The following is a 17,242-nucleotide window of genomic DNA, read 5'->3' as shown; positions in this document are numbered from 1 at the left end:
AAAGATTATTTAGCGCTCAAATGTATTGTCTTGATTTTTTATTATGAAACAAATGTTTCTGCTATTTCTATCAGGCATTGAGAAGAATCAAATAGAAAAAGAGCGTGTTTTTTAACTACGTCTGCGCATGCGCCAGTTTTTATTTCGAAAACTATTCCTGTTTAATGACTTTTCTTAATCTAACTGTACAGTACAAAGTCATTGATCACCTTAGATTTTTTTAAAATGTGATTTTGGTTTCAACAACGTCATCATAATCATATTCGGCAGCAGCATTAACCGCTTCCGCGATTGGTTTTGCATAAATTTTGGGGGAGTGACTGAAGGTAGACTGTCTGAGCAGCAGCGTGTCCTGGCTGGGCTTTTGCATCCTGCTTAGAGTGCAAGTAAGAACATTTGCATACAGGCAAAATCAGTATTTGTTTGTGGGCTCCACTGAGAATACCTTTTCGATCGCTGTATTAGGCGATTGAAGCTAATAAATGGCTTATTTGAAGTAGGCCTGCAGCCGCTATCTTTGTAACAATGAAATGCTAACGTTAGCACCATGCATTGCCATTGTGCAGCTCAATAGTTAGGATTCATTGTTGAAGCAAGTAGCACATTACTCTCCTGAATGTGACGCAAACCGGCGATTTAGATGTAAATTTTCCTGGAAATTAGGCAGTATATCATTGTTGCTTGTTCATGTGCTTTTTTTAAAAAAATTGTTTTAAAGTCACTTTTTTTACTGCAAGCAATTTTAATAAAGGAAAAATATGAACAAATATGGAGTTGAGGAACTAATTAACCAAAATAAACATGAGCACAATCCAGTTTTGGTGACCATTGTGTACAATACTTGTCACTTTTTTTCTTCCTTTTTCCAGCGGCGCTTCTACTGTGGTGTGCGCGTGTGGGTGGTCTGCAAATTGTGCTTTCCGCCGTTCGAGCAAATTCAAGCATGAAGAGAGGCAAGAAGGCAGAGGAGGCACCAGCAGAAGGGGACAATGATGCCGCCTCTGGTTAGTAAAGTTGACATAAAATTGTCTTTTTCAAAGTATACTAATTTGGGTTGTTCCGATCATGTTTTTTTGCTCCCGATCCGATCCCGATCGTTTTAGTTTGAGCATCTGCCGATCCCGATATTTCCCGATCCGATTGCTTTTTTTGCTCCCGATTCAATTCCAATCATTCCCGATAAGTTTTCCCGATCATATGCATTTTGGCAATGCATTAAGAAAAAAATGAATACAACTCGGACGAATATATACATTCAACATACAGTACATAAGTACTGTATTTGTTTATTATGACAATAAATCCTCAAGATGGCATTTACATTATTAACATTCTTTCTGTGAGAGGGATCCACGGATAGAAAGACTTGTGACTTTGTATATTGTGACTAAATATTGCCATCTAGTGTATTTGTTGAGCTTTCAGTAAATGATACTGTGGCCATGCCCAAATGCATGATGGGTGGATGTGACACGCCTTTAGCAACCATGACTGTGTGTAGTGATACCAATTGATATATCTTCTCTGCGTTGCGAAATAACATAAGGTGTTAAGAAACAGATCAATCGCGACCTTGCTTCTCCACATTGCTTCCCACGATATTTATAATCGTAGGGAGAGGGATTGTAAGGCTTTAGCCAATTAAAAAAGGCTCCTAAGGCTGCCAAAATTCACTCTACTCATTTTACGCTGCCTTTTAACTCTCTATAAAGGCAGGGCCGGCCCAGCCTATACGCAGACTATGCAGCTGCTTAGGGCCCCTGACCACTAGGGGGCCCCCAGTCTGGCAATTGTTTAGTCTTATTTTTTTTTTTTTACTACAGTTTGCTTTATTTACTTTTTTGAGTTTTGATACTTGATTGCAAGCTTAAAAAATAAAAGCTTTTCCTTAATTTCTTTCTTTCCTCTTTTAGAAAAAGGTTTGGCGCTATCTACTGTAAGTTCTGACAATCATTTGGGGTGAGAGGTTTGAAGTATGCAGTGCAACAAAATCTGATTAATATACAAAATATGGACGTATGGGTTGGATTGCATGTACAGGTTTCACAGTACACTGTGACGAAATGGTGGGCCAAAAATATGGGCCCCTTTGCATTATTTTGCTTAGGACCCCCAAATGGCCTGTGTAAAGGTAAAACGGCCCCATTAAAGATTGTGCGCGACAATGCGTGAGTGGGTCGTGCAGCCCATGCATTAATTGCATTAAATGTTTTAACGTGATACATTTTTGAAAAAATTACCGCCGTGATCGGGATAAATTTGATACCCCTACCTTAAGCCTAAACTAAAGACTCGGGATGAGTGTAACATATTATGTCTGTAACGTTAAATACAATTAGAAAACGATTTAATTATAAAAAAGGGATGGCCGATATTTTTTTGCCGATTCTGATACTTTGAAATGACGTGATCGGACCCGATCGATCGGCATCTCTAATACTAATACTTGCTGTTGTTAAATGACAGAAAGTACTCCCAAGAAAGCAAAGAAGACTAAAGAACCAGAAGCCCCTATTTTGTACGAAGATCCCCCTGATAAAATGACCAGCAAAGATGGACGTGATGCCAACATGAAGATCACTTCTTGGAACGTCGACGGACTGAGAGCCTGGGTGAAGAAGAATGGCCTGGATGTGAGTGGAAGCACAACCAAAACTATGATTTTAGCCCCCCTCTCCCCTTATTTGACACTTTGTCTCCTCCAGTGGGTGCGTGAGGAGAATCCAGACATCCTGTGCCTGCAGGAGACCAAGTGCGCGGAGAAAAGCCTGCCTGCCGCCATCACATCCATGCCCGAGTACCCGCACAAGTACTGGTGCGGGTCGGAAGAAAAGGAAGGCTACAGCGGCGTGGCCATGCTCTGCAAAACGGAACCGGTCAAAGTGACGTACGGCATCGGTGAGTGCTGAACTCTTCCTGCTGCTTTTGGAGAAATTTTTTTTAAAGATGGGATTTTTCATAATGATTTAGGTAAAGAAGAACACGATAAGGAAGGCCGCGTCATTACCGCAGAGTTCCCCACTTTCTACCTGGTGACAGCCTACGTCCCCAATGCCAGCAAAGGTCTCGTCCGCTTAGACTACCGCAAAACCTGGGACGTAGACTTCCGCTCCTACTTGAGCGAGCTGGATGTACAGAAGCCCGTGGTGCTGTGCGGCGACCTCAATGTGGCCCACCAAGAGATCGACCTGAAAAACCCCAAGGGGAACAAGAAGAACGCCGGCTTTACACCGGAGGAGCGCGAGGGCTTCGGCCAGCTACTGGAGGCCGGTTTCGTCGACAGCTTCCGTGAGCTTTACCCCGAGCAGGCCAACGCCTACACCTTCTGGACCTACATGATGAATTCCAGGTCTAAGAACGTGGGCTGGAGGCTGGATTATTTTGTGCTCTCATCCTCCCTGGTGCCCGCTTTGTGCGATAGCAAGATTCGCACCAAAGCTATGGGGAGCGACCACTGCCCTATTACACTGCATATTGTCGTATAGCTTCTTTTTGAGTCAGATTCACTGGTAGAGCAAGTGTTAAGTTTTGCTTGAGCTGAAAATATGCAACACTAAGCATTGTTTTTCATCCAAAAAAGTGATGTACTCTGGTATCACACTAATAAAAATCTGGTTTCTAGAGACAACGTGTGATCATTATTTAATAGGGCTGCAACAAACATTATGATAGTAGACAATTCATTACCTATACAACTCCAGAGTACAGGTTCACCTTCATGTTATTTTGTGTGTCCGTTGATGCACTTTGAGGTGATAGGACTGCCGAAATCCTTTTCCGCAATCGCCGCAACGGAAGGGCTTCTCTCCAGTGTGCGTTCTGGTGTGTCTTTTCAGACGACTGGCGCTGAGGAAGCTCTTGTCGCACTGGGCGCAGGAGTAAGGCCGCACGCCCGAATGGTAGCGCAGGTGGATAGTGAGGTAACATGATTGGGTGAACTTCTTATCGCAGTGCGGGCATTGGAAAGGCTTGTGGCCCGTGTGGAAGCGCTCGTGTTTAAGCAGTTCGGCGTGGGAGAAGAAGCCCTTCCCGCAAGTGGAGCAGAGGTACGGCCGCTCGCCCGAGTGCGTCAGCTCGTGTCGGATCAGCGTGGCTTTGTACACGAAGCTTTTCTCGCACTGCGAGCAGCTGTAGACGTTCTCTCTCGTGTGGCAGCGCTCGTGCTTCTTCATGTTCCGCTCCCTTTTGAAGCACTTCCCGCAGAAGGAGCACATGAAGGGCATCTCCGACGAATGGATCTTCATGTGGTTTTGCAGGCCGCCCTTGTAGAGGAATCCCTTGCCGCACTGCGCGCAAACGTGCGGTCTGTCCTTTTGATGGATGCGCTGGTGCGCCTTCAGCGCCGCCCTGTAGGTGAAACTCTTACCGCAGCTGCAGGCGTACGCTCGCTCCTCCCTATGCGTCTGCAGGTGCCTGCTGAGGTAGCTGGCGCAGCTGAAAGTCAGCTCGCACTGAGGGCACTTCAACAAACGTTCCGCCGGTTCGTGCGTTTTGAGGTGCCTGACCAGCGCCGACTTCCAGGCGAACTTGCGACCGCACTCTGAGCAAGCGAACTCGCCGTTCACCGTGTGGGCCCTCACGTGTGACCTAAGAGCCACGAGGGTCTCGCACAATTCCCCGCAGATGACGCAATCGTACGTGCGCCCGGGCTTGTGCGTCTGCCTGTGTCTCTCCAGAGACTGCTTGAAGGAGAAACGGCGACCGCACGGAGAACAGAGGAAAGGCTGCTCGCCTGTATGGATTCGACGGTGGGATTTGAATAAGGACAAGAATTTGAAGCTCTTGCCGCAGTCACCACAGGTGAATCCACCATCTTCGTCGCACGGGGTCACCTGATTGTCATCAGAGCAGATGTTCTCCGCGTGCTGCTGTTTCTCTGTATGGTGGATGGAGCATTCAATGCTACCTGCCACACAGCCTGACAAAAAGAAAAATTGTTCATTATAGACTGGAATTTTTTTTCTATACATTACTTGGCGCTCTGAGTACCACCATCATGATCAACATTAAGATACTGATGGCGAGACACTAACCAGATCCGCAGTAAGAATGAACTATTTTCTATTAACACACGGTAACTTTGGTGTATATATCTATAAATATATAGATATATACATACATATTAGAGATGTTCCGATCAATCGGCGTCCCGATCACGTCATTTTCAAAGTATCGGAATCGGCAAAAAAATATCGGCCATACCTTTTATTAATTTTTTTTTTAATTAAATCGTTTTCAAATTGTATTTAACGTTACAGACATAATATGTTACCCTCATCTAGAGTCTTTAGTTTAGGCTTAAGGTAGGGTTATCAAATTTATCCCGATAACGGCGGTAATTATTTTTTTTCAAATGTATCACGTTAAATATTTAACGCAATTAATACATGCGTTGCACGACCCACTCACGCACTGTCGCGCTCAATATGTAATGGCACCGTTTTACCCATTTGGAGAGATAAAAGGCAGCGTAAAATGAGTAGAGTGAATCTTGGCAGCCTTTGGAGCCTTTTTTTAATTGGCTAAAGCCTTACAATACCTCTCCCTACGATTATTGATATATCAATTGACAGCACTACGCACAGTCATGGTTCCAGTTCCCATCATGCATTTGGGTTGAATTGCTGCAGTATCATTTACTGAAAGCTCAACAAATACACTAGATGGCAATATTTAGTCACAATATACAAAGTCACAAGTCTCTCTATCCGTGGATCCCTCTCACAGAAAGAATGTTAATAATGTAAATGCCATCTTGAGGATTTATTGTCATAATAAACAAATACAGTACTTATGTACTGTATGTTGAATGTAGATATTCGTCCGAGTTTTATTCATTTTTTTTTAATGCATTGCCAAAATGTATATGATCGGGAAAAATTATCGGGAATGATTGGAATTGAATCGGGAGCAAAAAAAAAGCAATCGGATCAGGAAATATCGGGATCGGCAGATACTCAAACTAAAACGATAGGGATCGTATCGGGAGAAAAAAAAAACATGATCAGAACAACCCAAATGGCTGTCAAACAATTAAAATTTTTAATCGAGTTGATCACAGCTTAAAAATTGTAATTAATCGCAATTCAAACCATCTATAAAATATGACATTTTTCTGTAAAATTATTGTTGGAATGGAAAGATAAGACACAAGACGGATATATACATTCAACATTCAGTACATAAGTACTGTATTTGTTTATTAAAACAATAAATCAACAAGATGACATTAACATTCTGTTAAAGCGATCCATGGATAGAAAGACTTAATCCTTAAAAGATAAATGTTTGTACAAGTTATAGAAATTTTATATTAAAACCCCTCTTAATGTTTTCGTTTTCATAAAATTTGTAAAGTTTTCAATCTATAAATAAACTAGTAGCTCGCCATTGTTGACGTCAATAATTACACAATTCTCATGGTGCTTAAATAAAATCAGTCGCACCAAAGCGCCAGCAGAGGGAGACAAAAAAAACACAAGTACTGACACTGTGCTGTCATTTTAATCTGTTTGAGCGGGGCATGTGCGTTAATTGCGTCAAATATTTTAACGTGATTAATTTAAAAAATTAATCACCGCCCGTTAACGCGATAATTTTGACAGGTAAGATCTACTGCCCGAACTGATTTAACCTTTATTTCATTGGAGACCACATCAGTGTGTAAATAGACGTACTTGAGCAACTGCCTCTCTAACGGAAGCAAAAAAAAAAAAAACTCACTTTCATCATCTTTTGTTGAAATGGAGACCGATCCATATGAATGCTCTGAACTGTTGAAGAGAAGAGATAAGTGTTTAATACTTTGAGTTGAGAGATTTCTTCATAAGATAATGAGGTTAGAACATAAAACTGACCAACTTAAGGGCAAGCAGTTTAAAGGTGGCGGCTGTTCCTCGACAGCTTCCTGCTTTATCTTGCCCTTTTTCCGTTTCTGCAAATGAATGACTTGGACCTTCATGGTGGGTTTGCGTTTGCGCCTGCTTGTGCGGACATTGACACATTCAAGGTCTGGGGTTTTCCGCACTTCTGCAGCGGCGTCTCCCACGCTTTGTGCCGATGTCACCGCGTGAGTTTTGAGGTGCCTCGAAAGCGCCGGCTCCCTGGTGAATTTCCTCTCGCATTGCGGGCAAGCGTACACGCCGTCCACCGAGTGCGTTTGCTTGTGCTCGGCGCGAGCCGACGAGGACTCAAACGTCTCCCCGCAGATGACGCAGTCGTACCCAGCCCCGCTTTTGTGCGTGTTCCGGTGGCGCTCCAGGGCCTGCCTGAAAGAGAAGCGGCGGCCACAGTCGGCGCAGCGGTGAGGACGCTCACCCGTGTGGACCACCCTGTGGGCTGTAAGCGAAGACGCAAACTTGAATTTTTTGGCGCAGTCAGGACAGTCGTGAGGGCCCGAAGAGCTCCGAGGTTGAACAGATGCAGAGGTTTCTTCAGTTTGCTCCACTATGCCATCGTCTTCCAAAAGAACACTGGCATTTCCTTCCATCATTTCATTGTTTTCTTCTAGTTCAACTTCAACTTCTGCAATGATCTCTATAGTGGCATCATCCACTGCTGGTTCATGTATGTGACTATCACCTAAACTCAATTGGTTAGGCTTCTCCTCAGCTTCTCCCGGAAAGACTGAAAGTGTAGAGATGATTTTGTCGCCCATATTCGATGCTGGAACTGATAAATATATGTATATATATTTTAGAAAACGACACCATTAACAACCACACCAGTTACAGTGGGGAGAACAAGTATTTGATACACTGCCGATTTTGCTGGTTTTCCCACTTGCAAGCCATGTAGAGGTCTGGAATTTGTATCATAAGTTCTCCAACTGTGAGGGACGGAATCTAATACAAAAATCCAGAAAATCACATTGTATAATTTTTAAATAATAGATTTGTATTTAACTGCATGAAATAAGTATTTGATACATTACCAACTAGTAAATATTTCGGCTCTTAGTTCTTTTTTAAGAACGCCTCCTGTTCTCCACTCATTACCGGAAGTAACTGCACCTGTTTGAACTTGTTACCTGTATAAAACACACCTGTTCACATGCTCAAACAAACAAACTCCAACCTCTCCACAATGGCCAAGACCAAAGAGCTGTGTAAGGACATCAGGGATAAAATAATAGATCTGCAAAAGGCTGGGATGGGCTACAGGAAAATAAGCAAGCAGCTTGGTGAGAAGGTAACAACTGTTGGAGTGATTATTAGAAAATGGAAGAAGTTCAATTTGACGGTCAATCTGCCTCGTTCTAGGGCTCCATGCAAGATCTCACCTCGTGGAGCATCACTGATCATGAGGAAGGTGAGGGATCAGCCCAGAACTACACGGCAGGACCTGGTCAATGACCTGAAGAGAGCTGGAACCACAGTCTCCAAGAAAACCATCGGAAACACATTACGCCGTCATGGATTAAAATCCTCCAGCGCACGCAAGGTCCCGCTGCTGAAGCCAGTGCATGTCCAGACACGTCGGAAGTTTGCCACTGACCATCTGGATGATCCAGAGGAGCAATGGGAGAAGGTCATGTGGTCGGATAAGACCAAAATTGAACTTTTTGGTCTAAACTCGGCTCGTCGTGTTTGGAGGAAAAAGAGGGATGAGTACAACCCCAAGAACACCATCCCAACTGTGAAACATGGAGGAGGAAACAACATTTTTTGGGGCTGCTTCTCTGCTTAGGGTACAGGACGACTGCACCGTATTGAGGGGAGGATGGATGGGGCTATGTATCGCCAGATCTTGGCAGACAACCTCCTTCCTTCAGTGAGAGCCATGAAGATTGGTCGTGGCTGGGTCTTCCAGCATGACAACGACCCAAAGCACACAGCCAAGGCAACTAAAGAGTGGCTCCGTAAGAATCATCTTAAGGTCCTGGAGTGGCCTAGCCAGTCACCAGATCTGAACCCGATAGAAAATCTATGGAGGGAGCTGATAGTCCGTGTTGCCCGGCAGCAGCCCCGAAACCTGAAGGCTCTGGAGAAGATCTGCATGGAGGAGTGGGCCAAAATCCCTGCTGCAGTGTGTGCAAACCTTGTCAAGGACTACAGGAAACGTTTGGTATCTGTAATAGCAAACAAAGGTTTCTGTACCAAATATTAATTTCGATTTTTGTGATGTATTAAATACTTATTTCATGCAATTAAATGCAAATTTATTATTTAAAAATCATACAAAGTGATTTTCTGTTTTTTTGTATTAGATTCCGTCCCTCACAGTTGAAGAGAACTTATGATACAAATTACAGACCTCTACATGCTTTGCAAGAGGGAAAACCAGCAAAATCGGCAGTGTACCAAATACTTGTTCTCCCCACTGTAATTACTTTAACTGCTTAGGAAAATAGCCTACCATGTGGCTCTAAGTGTCTCAGGTGTTTGTGATGCTGGAGGAGAACCTTCAGATCAGTTGCTTCAGTTTGTGAATGTAAAGAGTCATTCCATTGTGACGTTTCAAGCCAGCAAACAGTCTGCAATTGATGTTAACAAAAACAAAACATAACATTTTAAAAATCTGATTTGTGTTGATTTTTCCCATCAAAAGCCAATACAATCATCCCTCACCTGTTTGAGGTCAGGAACTGGAAAAAACTGCGCTAGTCGACATACAAACTCCCAAAAAAGCGACTGCAAATCACTGTCATACTCATGTCCGTACTGAGCAGGAAAGACCTCCTTTACAATATTAAAAAGAAGCTGTCAAAAATATTTAATCCTTTTATCATACATAACTAAAACAATACGGCCTTACAGCAAAGAAGTGTTGTCTGGCTTCGGGATCTCTGAGCAGAAACTGAATTAGTTCAGAAAATCGAATGATGGCTGCCTCTTGTTCATTGGTCTGCAATGTTAATGTACATTATAGTTCAACAGTCAGCCAGATGTCAAGACAGAGAAAGATTAATAGGAGACTCACGTCTTCAAGAGCGGTGTTTTGTTGTTTAATCTTGTCCAGGAGAGATGAGATGACGTCACATTCCAAGGGTTGTTTATTTTGGCACAATTCAAGAATATACTAAAGGTTGAAAAGAAAGAAAAGCGGGATACTGATACAATTTGTCATCCTATTCCTAATACCTATCAGCTCTTTGGTGGGACCAGTGTTGTTAATAACCGCGTTAGAGTATAACGGCGTTACTAACGGCGTTATTTTTTTCAGTAGTGAGTAATCTAATTTAGTGCTGCAACGATTAATCGATTAACTCGAGTATTCGATTAGAAAAAAAAGATTCAAATTAAATTTTGCTGCTTCGAGTATTCGTTTCATTAAAGTGGTGTTGTAATGGTTTATTTTGAAAGTTTTTGCATTCAGTTTTAATGATTTGAGTGGATAAACTGCCCTCTAGTCTGCCTCACTTCACATGGCTGAATCCAGCTGCTCGATGTTAAGACCAACAAAAGCTAAGTTTTTGTTTGAGCTAATGTTTTTTTTTTTTATGCATTTGTAATTTAGTTTATGGGTATATTTAGCTGTTTTTGTGGGAGTATGTGTCTGAACCATTTGTCAAGAGCATTGTAAAAAAAAAAAAAAAAAAAAAAAAAAAAAAAAAAAAAAAAAAACATTTTACAGCATTTGTTGTCCCATAGATCCTTATTTTTTTATACCGTTTGAGGCTCAGCTCAGGTATTTTAATTTTTCATGTTCCTTATCCGATTACTCGATTATTCGACAAACTACTTCATCGATTAATCGACTACTAAAATAATCGATAGCTGCAGCCCTAATCTAATTAATTACTTTTGTCATCTTTGTAACGCCATTACTAGGGGTGTGACAAAATATCGAAATGGTGATATATCGTGATACTTTGTATCCCAAAAGGTTATCGATAAGCTCCTGCAAGAATCGAGATATCAATTTAAAAAGGTGTCAATGTCTAAAAATTAGGGCTGTCAAACGATTAAAATTTTTAATCGAGTTAATTACAGCTTAAAAATTAATTCATCGTAATTAATCGCAATTCAAATCATCTATAAAATATGCCATATTTTTCTGTAAATTATTGCTGGAATGGAAAAATAAGACACAAGACGGATATATACATTCAACATAAGGTACATAAGTACTGTATTTGTTTATTATAACAATAAATCAACAAGATGGCATTAACATTATTAACATTCTCTTAAAGTGATCCATGGAAAGACTTGTAGTTCTTAAAAGATAAATGTTAGTACAAGTTTATAGAAATTTTATATTAACACCCCTCCTAATGTTTTCGTTATATTAAAATTTGTAAAATTTTCAATCAAAAAACAAACTAGTAGCTCGCCATTGTTGATGTCAATAATTACACCATGCTCACTCATTGTGCTTAAACCCATAAAATCATTTGGACCCAAGCGCCAGCAGAGGGCGCCAAACACCAGAAAACAAGTAACAAGCGGACGTTACACTGCTGTCATTTTAATCTGTTTGAGCAGGGCATGTGAGTTAATTGCATCAAATATTTTAACGTGATTAATTAGAAAAATTAATTAACGCCCGTTAACGCGATAATTTTGACAGCCCTACTAAAAAAATTTTTTTTTAAAAAGGAGCCAGCAATTTGCTACCAAAATCCTCCACTGGGACACCTGCATTATAGAATGGATCATGTAATATCGTGTAGAACATGAAAAGTAACGTCAGTTACTTTGACGAGTAACTAATTACTCTGACATTGAGGTAACTGAGTTACTAACTCAATTACTTTTTGGGAGAAGTAATTTATAACTGTAACTAATTACTTTTTAAAAGTAAGTTTAACAACACTTGGTGGGACTCACCCTGGCTCTCAAACCCAGATTGAGTTGCATCCTGTGCTTATCCACGAGCAGCGCTGGGACATTCTCCACCACCAAAGAAACAAAGTCAGCCACTTCCCAGTAGCTCAGTACATCTTGTTTCTTTAAGATTTGCCACATGGAGGCTGACGAGAGTTGAAGAGGAGGCACCAATAAGCGGAGCGAAGCCAGAGGTAGTGAATTACCTGGAAAAATAGATTACATATATGTTAACTCTAGAAAAACGTCACCAGACCAAAATGTTTGCACAAATTCACCAGAACGAATTAGATTCGAATCCCTTGTCTACGTGCTAGTGTTTTGATGCCTAAATATTTCATTCAATAAGATACCGACCAAACTTCAGTTAAAATAGCTTACCTTTTAGCTCAAACGGCAATGTCACCCAAAACAACGAGTAACAAAGAAAGAGCTTGATTTTGTTGATGCATTAACAACAAACTAACCTTGGTGACTTGCTGGAAAAAGACTCAACTCCATCTTCTTATTGAAAAGTTGCTAATGGCTATTGTTGAGTTAGCCACTCGTACGCTGTAATGACAAACGATTCAGTAGACAGGACGCCTGGTACAGCTGAACATTCAGAAATGCTCCACCTCTAAACCTCTGCCCCAGAAATGAGCACGAATACACCAAAAAAAGCTCGTTTTAGATCCGGAAAATCTCCTCAATATCCATTTGTTTACTGTTTTGAAATATCGTTCTTCTTCTTTACTCCCTAAACTGTCCACACTCAATGATAGTCCCGTTTTATCACCACCTTCTGGTAATATTTGAAACTACATCCGTTTGAGTAAAAAAAAATAATGCACAAACACAAAACATCATTCAAAAATATTTTTAAACAAAAATAAATCGTCTGTAATAATCACCAAAAAATGGTTTGACATGATCTTTTCTAAACATGAAAATAGCGTAATTGCACGACAACTGTGAACATATTTGATGCTCGTAGTATAATACAGGTACAGTAAATGCTTAGTTTACAGTATACAAGAAAGTATTCGACTCTAGACATTTATATATTTGAACATTATTGGACATAACTAAACACACAAAATGTTTCAGTCTGTGATTCTTCACATAAACACACTTTAGTTTCACAAAGTTTGTAAAATACAATACTGTACTTTCCATTAAAATTTGAGACCAACTTTGATTCTTTTTGTCATTAGTACTGAACAAGGTCCCAATGTATGGATGGTCCAAGTAGATCATTTTTGGCTGTTGCAGTCGTATAGCATCCATCTGTAGCTACATAGGACAAATAGGCGTCAGAACACCGATGAGTAGTCTGTCTGAAAACATCTCGCTGGCAGGATGAAGGTTCTTGAGCAAGAAAAGGGAACATTTTATTTCAGTTTTGTATAACCTTCAAAAACAAACAACAGTTAACACTCACCGATGTGAAGTTTCTCCAAAATCTGCGGGGGTTTCACAGCTTCTCTCGCTTTGTTGTCCATTTTCATACAGCGCCGCATGATAAGGAGAGCCAAACACAGCTGTAGGGCAAACGTCAACACGCCCAGCACGATGATAACGTTGTTATCTGTTGAGAGAGAAGATATAGAGATTTAATAATAATAATGTTTGAAAAAAGAATGAATATGGCGGAAAACACTCAGGTGACTTCAAGTTCCGCTCTGAGACCCCCAATTTGGCCAAATTTCAAAATTGTCCTAAATGCATGTGTGATCATCATCAGTGGAAAACTTAAAATCTCCATTTTCTGGGGGAAAACAGAACAGGAGGGCATTTTTTTTTAAAACAGCAAAATCCTAACTGGTGGTGAGAGCATGAGAGAGCATAATTAAAGATGCCTTGATTTTAGCGAGATATTATCGCGTACTTACCTCTTTTCCATCCAAAAACTCCATGTAGTATGCATAACCCAGTGTCAAGACACAGCTGTGAATGGCCACAGCTGGATTTTTGGGGGCATTTTATGGGTGAAACATGGTAATATAACAAGGGTTACGATGCAGAAATTGCAGACATAAAGGAGTGGTCAAAATTTTCTTTTTCATATATTTACCCTTCTAAACTTTTTTTTTTTTAAATTTCATTTTTTCTTTGTTTGGATCGATTATTTATCATCTAAAATATTGGGGTAAATGCAACAGTAACAAAAAAAAAATACAATTAATCGATAGTTATGAGGTAGATATCCGTGACTTCTTTACACACTCAATTTTTTTCATTGTGACGTAATTTGTTTAAAAGTTTAAAACATGCGAGGGAATAACTTTTTACTAAATATTACATATTAATTAGTGATTCTAAGCTAAAAATAACAGACATTTTGAATAATAAATATAAATACTTATAGAGATGTTCTTATCGATCGGGATGCAGATCGATCGGGTCCGATCACGCCATTTTCAAAGTATCGGAATCGGCAAAAAAATTCGGCCATGCCTTTTTTTAATATATAAATATTTTTTAATTAAATTGTTTTCTAATTGTATTTAGCGTTACATACATAATATGTTACACTCATCCCGAGTCTTTAGTTTAGGCTTAAGGTAGGGGTATCAAATTTATCCCAATTACGGCGGTAATTATGTTTTTTAAAATGTATCACGTTAAAATATTTAAGGTAATTAATGCATGCGCGGCACGACTCACTCACGCATTGTCGCGCTCAATCTGTAATGGCGCCATTGTACCCATATAGAGAGATAAAAGGCAGCATAAAATAAGTAGAGTGAATTTTTGCAGCCTTTGGAGACTTTTTTTAATTGGCTAAAGCCTTACAATCCCTCTCCCTACAATAAGAAATATCATGGGAAGGGCAAGGGAGCAATTGATCTTTTTCTTAACACCTTATGTTATTTCCCAACGCAGAAAAGATATATCAATTGGTAGCACTACGCACAGTCATGGTTCCACTTCCCATCATGCAGGGCATGGCTACAGTATAATTTACTGAAAGCTCAACAAATACACTAGATGGCAATATTTAGTCACAATATACAAAGTCACACGTCTTTCTATCCGTGGATCCCTCTCACAGAAACAATGTTAATAATGTAAATGCCATCTTGAGGATTTATTGTCATAATAAACAAGTACAGTACTTATGTACTGTATGTTGAATGTATATATTCGTCTGAGTTTTATTCATTTTTTTTCTTAATGCATTGCAAAAATGTATATGATCGGGAAAAATTATCGAGAACGATTGGGACTGAATCAGGAGCGGGAGCAAAAAAAAAAAAGCAATCGGATCGGGAAATATCGGGATGGGCAGATACTCAAACTAAAACGATCGGGATCGGATCGGGAGCATAAAAACATGATCGGAACAACCCTAATTACCTTCTTTTTATGGGTTGAAACAAAAGCGGTTGCGCGACGTCTGTAAACGGTGGTCTCCAGGGTAAAACGGACAAATAAAAAATAGTTTGGGGGCTTAATGCGCCATGAATCTGCTTTGGCAGCATATAGACATATCGTTCTATCATACAAAAAAGTTCTTTTGGCTTAAAATACACCATTAATTTTAAAGAGGGGTGCAAGAGCAGAAACTGCTTTATCAGCCTTGTCTGTGTTTTCCGCCATATACTGACCATATGATGATAGTGGTGGAACCGACTCCCAACGGGAGACGACAAGGCCGGTGATCCCCCGAGTGGAGTTCTGGTTCTCGATGAGTCCCATTAGTCATGCAATTGGAACACTGAAAACGTGACATTTAAAAGATTAAATACGCACAACAATCCAAATATCATACATATTGAAATTTGTGAAATGAGGTTAAAAGCTACAAAATAATAAACTAAATCAATCAATGCATTCAAAAACTACTCAACTGTTGTTAATCTAATCAAATGCTAGAGCAGAATTTATCTTGAGTGAATTATTATGTCAATCTTTTTCAAAGAGTACAGGTCAAACTTCAAGGCACTTTGCCTTAATGATAGTTACATAATGCAGTAGCAAAATTCACATCAAATTTCAAAGAAACATTGACAAGTGTATAATTGATTTAAATTTGAATTTCTTAAATGTAACAGCTGTACACGCACGTTTTCACACAGTGGAGTTTCTTCGCATGCATAATTGATGGCTAAAGTTTGCAACTATTACTAACCTCGCTAATGATGGAACTTTCCGTTTTCTCCTCTTGTCCAAGCGTGTGTAGTTTGGAGTTTAACCCCAGGAGAGAATCCACTCAAAGCCCCTCATTAAAGTTCCAGAGAAGTTTGTTTTCCTGCTCACACCACATGAGGTCCCTCTTCTTTTTTCCTTTTTCTTTTTTTGACAAGGACAGCTGCTCCTTCACATCGATCGCAAGCATTCAGTCAGCCTTTATGGGATGAATTAGACAAAATGGCTCATCTGAGGGGCAGGTATTTGATGGCAATGAGTAAACTATCCAGAGGACCTTGTTCAGTGGCTTCGGGGTTGGGCGTAAGCACTGAGTAACACTGTGTGTCATTATGCATTGTAAACACCAGAGCCTTGCTGTCACTTTGACCCTTTTCATACTTTTGACTTCGAAATTTGACTTGATATAACTCAAGGATGGATTGTTTCCCAAATAATAGTGATAATCTATCTTTGCCAGCAATGTATGGTGACTAACAGTAAGTTATCATATTTCAGTGCCATTGACGGCAATAAACGTCCGATTCATTTTGACTGTATAGTGCGCTATTAAATGAATACTGAATTTTGTGACACTACTTACTTTTGTTTCCACAAAATGGAGATTGCTCATATGATTTGGGGGGGGGAAAAGATACTAATAAGCAGTGTTGTTAATCTTACAGAAAAAAAGTAATTAATTATAGTTACAAATTACTTCTCCCAAAAAGTAATTGCGTTAGTAACTCAATTACCTGAATGTAAGAGTAATTAGTTACTTGGCAAAGGTGATAATTACTTTTTTTTTTTTCCTCAAAAAAAAAAAAAAAAAAAATCATTGGCCACACTATGTGAAGTTTTTTGTTAGGGTTTTTGGTATAATTGGCCCGAGCCCAATTCTTTACCCTAATTTACCCTTTACCCTGAATCAACTGTTAAAAGTTGTTAAAATTGCTCCCATTATTGCATTAGTTCCCTTCTCTCTACTTTCGACATATGAAATTTTAAAAACTGTTTCATCATTTAAAGACAGATTCAAGTCAAGATTTTGCCGATTTAGAAGTATTTTAGATAAAAAGTTACTTAGGTTCGCTAGGAAGGTTCTCTACAACAGAGCCGTCCTAAAAAGTCTACTGCTTTAAGATGGCGGCTGTCTACTAACTCATTTAGTGCCATGTCTGTCATTTTGCATCTAGTTATATCTATGTGATATCTACCATGTCTACCATATCTACCATAACATGCGGGCGTAGTTTGTACTAGCTATCGGCTACAACATGTATTATTGGAGCTACCTAGCATCGCGTTTGCTCGGCGTCACAACTTTCTTGCCTCCTCCCTACTCCTGCTCTGCTGTG

General features: G+C 40.0%; 2 protein-coding genes across 3 annotated transcripts; one reads left to right on the top strand and one right to left on the bottom strand.

Moving 5' to 3' along the window:
* The first annotated feature begins 139 nt into the window (after positions 1 to 139).
* Positions 140 to 3,628, top strand: apex1 (APEX nuclease (multifunctional DNA repair enzyme) 1). The gene is made up of 5 exons (XM_057856327.1): positions 140 to 386; positions 870 to 1,004; positions 2,467 to 2,633; positions 2,706 to 2,898; positions 2,971 to 3,628. Exons 2-5 carry the CDS (start codon positions 944 to 946, stop codon positions 3,483 to 3,485), a joined length of 936 nt encoding a protein of 311 aa, XP_057712310.1. The 5' UTR covers positions 140 to 386; positions 870 to 943; the 3' UTR covers positions 3,486 to 3,628.
* On the bottom strand, positions 1,225 to 16,428 carry LOC130929261 (zinc finger protein 93-like). Of its 2 annotated transcripts, XM_057856325.1 has the most exons (12): positions 15,889 to 16,428; positions 15,365 to 15,474; positions 13,195 to 13,341; positions 12,239 to 13,121; positions 11,775 to 11,977; positions 9,922 to 10,020; positions 9,757 to 9,846; positions 9,570 to 9,680; positions 9,358 to 9,475; positions 6,858 to 7,671; positions 6,724 to 6,773; positions 1,226 to 4,918 (listed from the first exon to the last, which is right to left on the bottom strand). In XM_057856325.1, exons 4-12 carry the CDS (start codon positions 12,270 to 12,272, stop codon positions 3,717 to 3,719), a joined length of 2,721 nt encoding a protein of 906 aa, XP_057712308.1. In that variant the 5' UTR covers positions 12,273 to 13,121; positions 13,195 to 13,341; positions 15,365 to 15,474; positions 15,889 to 16,428; the 3' UTR covers positions 1,226 to 3,716. The 2 variants fall into 2 exon arrangements, with proteins under 2 accessions (XP_057712309.1, XP_057712308.1); XM_057856326.1 differs by lacking the exons at positions 13,195 to 13,341; positions 15,365 to 15,474; positions 15,889 to 16,428 and having other exon boundaries at positions 1,225 to 4,918; positions 12,153 to 12,272.
* Between the last annotated feature and the right edge of the window lie 814 nt (positions 16,429 to 17,242).

This window comes from Corythoichthys intestinalis, chromosome 13, assembly GCF_030265065.1.
Source record: "Corythoichthys intestinalis isolate RoL2023-P3 chromosome 13, ASM3026506v1, whole genome shotgun sequence".
Taxonomy (NCBI): Eukaryota; Metazoa; Chordata; class Actinopteri; order Syngnathiformes; family Syngnathidae; genus Corythoichthys; species Corythoichthys intestinalis.
The sequence above is the reverse complement of the archived record's forward strand: the minus strand, read 5'-3'. Positions and strand labels throughout refer to the sequence as shown.

What these genes read in the sequence shown, in the direction of transcription:
- apex1 (XM_057856327.1), top strand. Translation starts at nt 944, where the DNA reads ATGAAGAGAGGCAAGAAGGCAGAGGAGGCACCAGCAGAAGGGGACAAT. An exon ending in GGACAATGATGCCGCCTCTG is followed by an intron (nt 1,005 to 2,466) that starts GTTAGTAAAGTT and finishes GTTAAATGACAG; the next exon opens with AAAGTACTCCCAAGAAAGCA. An exon ending in CAAAGTGACGTACGGCATCG is followed by an intron (nt 2,899 to 2,970) that starts GTGAGTGCTGAA and finishes ATAATGATTTAG; the next exon opens with GTAAAGAAGAACACGATAAG.
- LOC130929261 (XM_057856325.1), bottom strand. Translation starts at nt 12,272, where the DNA reads ATGGAGTTGAGTCTTTTTCCAGCAAGTCACCAAG. An exon ending in CAGTTCCTGACCTCAAACAG is followed by an intron (nt 9,476 to 9,569) that starts GTGAGGGATGAT and finishes CATCAATTGCAG; the next exon opens with ACTGTTTGCTGGCTTGAAAC. An exon ending in AACTGCTTGCCCTTAAGTTG is followed by an intron (nt 6,774 to 6,857) that starts GTCAGTTTTATG and finishes TCTCTTCAACAG; the next exon opens with TTCAGAGCATTCATATGGAT.